Raw genomic sequence first — 5,302 nt, 5'->3', positions numbered from 1 at the left:
CGCGTGTGTTTAATTCTCTTTACGGCACACGGTGTGAGATCACAAAACTCAATCAACCGGCAAACAAACGGACAATCAAATGGAAAACAATGACCCACCGGAACCTGACAGCTGTCGCTGTGCCGGATAAGTATAGGTGACCCTAGAGAGACAGCAGCCACGCATCGTACCACATCAACTCAATTGTAGCTGAAATGTTTGTCGCAAACATTTGGAAAAGCAATTGGAACGGTAAACACACACACACACGCACATGTGGTGCCCCCTGCGGAGCAATGGGAATTTATCGTCATCATCATCCGGATCGCCAAGCCTGTAGATAAATACGGTACCGAGCTGAGTCCCACATCCGGGTGCGAATCACGCTAGCGTTGTTTTACTTATCGTTGTACTTTTTCCTTTTGCTTTCGTAGGTTTACTTTCCCCGAATCGAATGCTCAGTGTCCCCATGAGGTACTTACATTATTTCGTTTGCGGAACGATCCCGGAATGCCGGTTGCGGCCCGGGTAGGTTGAACATCACGCACTGGCGAACGGGACGGACGCTGTTGCTTCGTTTTCCAATTTTCCCGTACGCCGGCTACCGAGAAGACGACACCCCCCCGACGGTGTTGACGTTCTACAGGTCCGTGTGGAGTACGGGCGGCCGGCTGACGAAACCGGCAACCGACGGACCATCGTTACCACTGTCCAGGGCACGGCTTGATATTGGCACTATCGGTGCAGCGGCCGGTGGCAGATCGGTGGATGGACGGGCGGACGAGGACTGGATGGTCGTTACGCTCGTTGATGGACCGCAGCCACGCACGATGGAGCTTTGATCCGTGCTCATACCACCGTACGGCATGGTGGAGGAACCGTTCTGGAAACCGGCACTTTTCCCATTAACTGTACCTGCCTGCGAGCTGTTATTGTTCACATTACAAACATTGTTGTTGTTTGCGAGAGCATCGTTGGCTTGATGGTGCGCCTGGTGGTGCTGTTGCTGCTGTTGATGGTGCTGCGGATTGCCCTGAGCGTCCAGCATACCTGCGCGGTTGTTAGGCCGATTATTCGACTGTAAGACTTTGGTGGAATTACCCCGCTCGGAGCCACGATTACGGCCAAACCGGGGAAAGAAGCTGTTCTCAATCTGCAGCTGGGCGTTAATTTCCTTGCCCTTAGCGCAAGTACACGCTTTAAGGAAGCTTTTCTTAAAGTTATCACTCAGAAAGGCGTACAGAATCGGATTCATGGCGGAGTTGCTGTAACCGAGCCAGCTCACCAGCACAAACACCGTTATCTCTAGCCGCGATTTGCAAATGTCCGGCGGTGAATTAATGAGCGCCACCTGCGAGATCCAGTACGGTAGCCAGCAGAGCACGTACACGGTGATAACTGTCAGCACCAGCTTCGTCACCTTCCGGTGGGATCGTTTCTTCTCTTTCGACTTCGATTTGGGCCCAACCGTACGCAGCTTCCGGATGACGAGATAGTAAAACATCAATATCAGCGTGAGCGGTATCGCGAACCCGAGAATCAGTGAGTACAGCGTAAACGTTGAGCCCGAGTTAGCGCCCGTCTCCGACGGCCACATAATGTTGCACGACACCTTATCCTTTTCCCGTCCGATCGTGTTCGCGTACAGCATTACCGGCAGCATGATAAGAGCCGAGGCGGTCCACGCGATCGCCGACACCACCTTCGACACGAGCGGCGTCCGGAAGCGCGGCGACGAGATGGGATGACACACGGCAATGTACCGATCGGCCGACATGATGAACAGAAAGATGGACGACGTGAACTGTGTGATCGATGTCGACACCATGTACGCCTTGCACATCGCGTTCCCGAACGTCCACTCGCCGAGGTGCATCGTCGTGATGAGGAACGGTATGCCGATCAGGAAGCACTGATCAGCGATGGCCAGATTCAGGATGTACATGTTGGTGACGGTTTGCATCTTGGAGAAGCGCAGCACCACGTAGATAACGAGCGTGTTGCCGAACAACCCAACGATAGCGACCAGCGCGTACAGGATCATCGAAATCACATTCCCCACCGGCATCTGGATCGAGGGACAGATGTCTAGCGCGGAGTCGTTGAAGAAGGTACTGAAGAACGGATGGTGCGGGAAACGGCGTGACAGATTTGCGGTGAACTCGACCGAACCGGTACCGCCGGGACCGGTACCCGCCGCCCCGGACGCCGTTAGCGCCCGCAGTGTAATGTTGTTGAGAAAGGTGGAAATGTTCGTAACGCTCAGCGAAGGCATCGAGGAGGCGGATGAGGACGAAGCGATCGTGGTGGTCTGCCGCAGAAAGGTGAGCAGCTCGGAGGGAAACGGTATGCCACCGTGGTAGTGCGCTGCGGACGCTATCGTTATATCGCTCGCGGAAGCTGTCATGCCGGTGGTGTCCATTTCCGCAGTGGGCATCCCCGGGGATGGGGTAAGATCCGACGGTGCGGCTGCCGTGACCGGTGCTAGCGTCGATAGGGCAGCTGTACCGGCGGACACTAGCAGCTCAACTGTACCGGTGGTCGTTCCGTTCCAGTCCATGTTTGCACCGGACCAAACCAGGTACTTCCTGGTATTTTGCAGGTGCGTACCGTGCAGTGAATTTTCTAATTTATTCCACAGCAAAAAGCATGTCCTTATTCGGAAACACCTACACGCCCCGGTGCTGTCGCCGTGTGCCTTGTCTTCGTGTGTGTGGGGTAAAATGGACCGAGCAATATCAGCCAGAGTGCGACTGAAGTGACACCGCGAGAGTTTTGTGTTCCAGTTCCAATTTGACGCGCTTTCCACTGTGTCCCGAACCTTCACATGTTCACTTCACATGTTTCACTGGCACACAAGCCGAGCCGCAGTCACTTTCGATTAGATGTGTTCACGTGCACACTGAGCGGACACTTTTCATTTTGGTTTCTTTTTTTTGTATTTCGTAATCACTCCGTATCTTCTGTATCTTCCACCCTAAAGGGACACTTGTTTTTTTTTTCTTCAACTCACTCGCGCTCACAAGCATACAAAATGGGGACCCTATACAACGGGACGTCAACAGACAAACAGGCTCTTCCTGTTGGACTCGTAAATTTATTCAAAAATGTTCACCGTTCCCACCTTGTCGTCACTCCGTTTGCACGCTTGTTGTATACGATTTCACATGTGCCTTATTTTCCAGATGATCATTCACGCCCGTGCAACGTTGCTCCGGGAATTCCAAGTTCAACTGCTTTTCGATGTCAACTATACTTCAACATTGTTGCTAACTTGCTGCACACATCCTCATAGCGACACGGATTTTAATTGGTAAGTACTGTCACCTCTTTTTTTCCTCAACCGAAGTGAACATGTGTATTATGTTTAGCATCCAGCACACGATGCACGAATCTCATTAAAATGTCTATCGCAGCACTTCACGTTTCCCCATTCGATCGTTAATCGAACGGTACAAAATGACGTGATTCGCGCTTCCTATTCGGTTCAGCTTTGGTTCATCAGACAAAACAGTGAATATCTTTCAACACCTGCTCGATTGAGTCGGTAAGCGCTATTGAATCATTCGGCCCGTTCTGCGCGGCCATGCACTGCTGATGCTACTCCGCTCAGCACGGTAGCAGGTCCATAAACAAACAGTTGGACCGCCCGGTAGGGATGTATTTTTATTACCGCATGGTGTGCCACCCCGTTGTACGCTAAACATGAAGATGGACAAACTCACTCACCACCACTGAGAAGGAAAGAATTTAAATCGAGCGCGTGTTTACACACCTTTCGGCGTGTTTAAATCATAACTCATCTTTCCAATGCCGCTTGCACCTGTTAGTTTCGGCAGTACCGTTTATTTGTTGAACCTTCCTATTGAAATTCGAACGGAACACCTGCACACCGAAGATGTTTGTGCAGCTAATAACGGTGCGAAACACTCACCGCAAAGGTGTTTTATCGTTGCACTCAAATGCACTTGTTTCAATTGTTCGCAATCCGAACACTCTTTCGTATATGGATTCGCCTTTAAATGCTTCAGAAAGTGTGGAAGAGCTATTTTCCCGTCCGTTCACTGGCGCGTCCAAACGCGAACTGAACGTCAGCTTTTGGTGGCAGATACGGCTCAAGCTCAGTTTGTTCCATCGAGGCACGAACGCTTCCAAACCACGGTATTGGTAACGACGCACACTTGTGCACACAGCACACAGTGCACTGTTGTCGTAGGACGCGCCGTTTGTTGCCGGCCTCTTCTGTAAAACCCTCGGTGTGCCACCTGTTTCCGAGCGTCACGTTGGCCCTGTTTCGTCTTGTGCCCTGTGGTTTTGGATCCCTCATCCAGACACTACTTTCACTTTCATTCATCTGTGGCAATTGGTGAAACATCCGACACACATCCTTTTTCCCCAACCGAATGGCAGTGCGCATGACAGTGAGTTTCTCCTTAATAGTGCCGCATAACTTCGGCTAAGTTCGTCGATCCTTCACCAGCGAGTGCAGTACTAGATCGTTTGTTTATAGAGCTTACACCTTGGCCGCGTGTCTACACTCGCTACCCCATGATACATCCTACATTGTGACAAAGAACAAACCAACCAGCAGCAGGGTCAGACCGGTTCAGACAGATTGTGCTTTTCGTGTTACACCCGGCCGGGACGACCGGTGTCGTTTGGTGGTTTACCGTGACCTTAGGCATCGTTCGAGTCACGTTCTCACGGTCGAGGACGACATTACAAGTGGTTCGCATGCATGATGCACTTTCAATTCGCGCACGCGACCAAAACCAAGTATCTGGACGATATTTTCCTGGTGAACATCGTACGCGATTAATCAGTGAATTGAAATGAAAATTTGTTTGTAATCCTATTAAGTCAATCAATTTGAGGAAATATTAATAATGCATTTTTTAAATAATACTTTATTAAATTTAAGTTACTTCGATAAACAACTAATCTACAAAATTATTTCAAGCTGCGAGTTTTTTTGCTCAACAAAATCTTTGTTCATCCAGATGCACGTCATTTAATCACACTTTTACCGAATGAAGAAAGCATTGCAGCGGCACTAATAACCATTGTTGCTCCGATGGCTCCGAGTACGCCAACAGTACTCACCTAAAAGGATTCTAATAGTAGTAATGAAACAGAACAGATCCGGGCACGAAATCCTTCCCCCCGTTTGGACGCATTCGACCATCGCGCTCGGTACTCTAACCCGGCTAGATATAGCAATCCCAAGAATTCACACTTTTTCCCAAGCTTTCACCGTACGCTAACCTTTTTCGGGGGGGTTTTTCCCGCGAAACGCTCGTGTGTGCAGTCTGCTTAGCGTGCA

The 5,302-nt window shown here is 50.3% G+C and overlaps 1 protein-coding gene across 1 annotated transcript; it reads right to left on the bottom strand.

Moving 5' to 3' along the window:
* Positions 1-619: 619 nt before the first annotated feature.
* LOC128296851 (nociceptin receptor-like) lies at positions 620-2,539 on the bottom strand. Its single transcript, XM_053032356.1, has one exon. The coding sequence runs from the start codon at positions 2,537-2,539 to the stop codon at positions 620-622; it is 1,920 nt and encodes a 639-aa protein (XP_052888316.1).
* Between the last annotated feature and the right edge of the window lie 2,763 nt (positions 2,540-5,302).

The sequence above is a fragment of the Anopheles moucheti genome, chromosome 2, assembly GCF_943734755.1.
Source record: "Anopheles moucheti chromosome 2, idAnoMoucSN_F20_07, whole genome shotgun sequence".
Taxonomy (NCBI): domain Eukaryota; kingdom Metazoa; phylum Arthropoda; class Insecta; order Diptera; family Culicidae; genus Anopheles; species Anopheles moucheti.
This window is presented reverse-complemented; position numbering and strand designations above follow the sequence as displayed.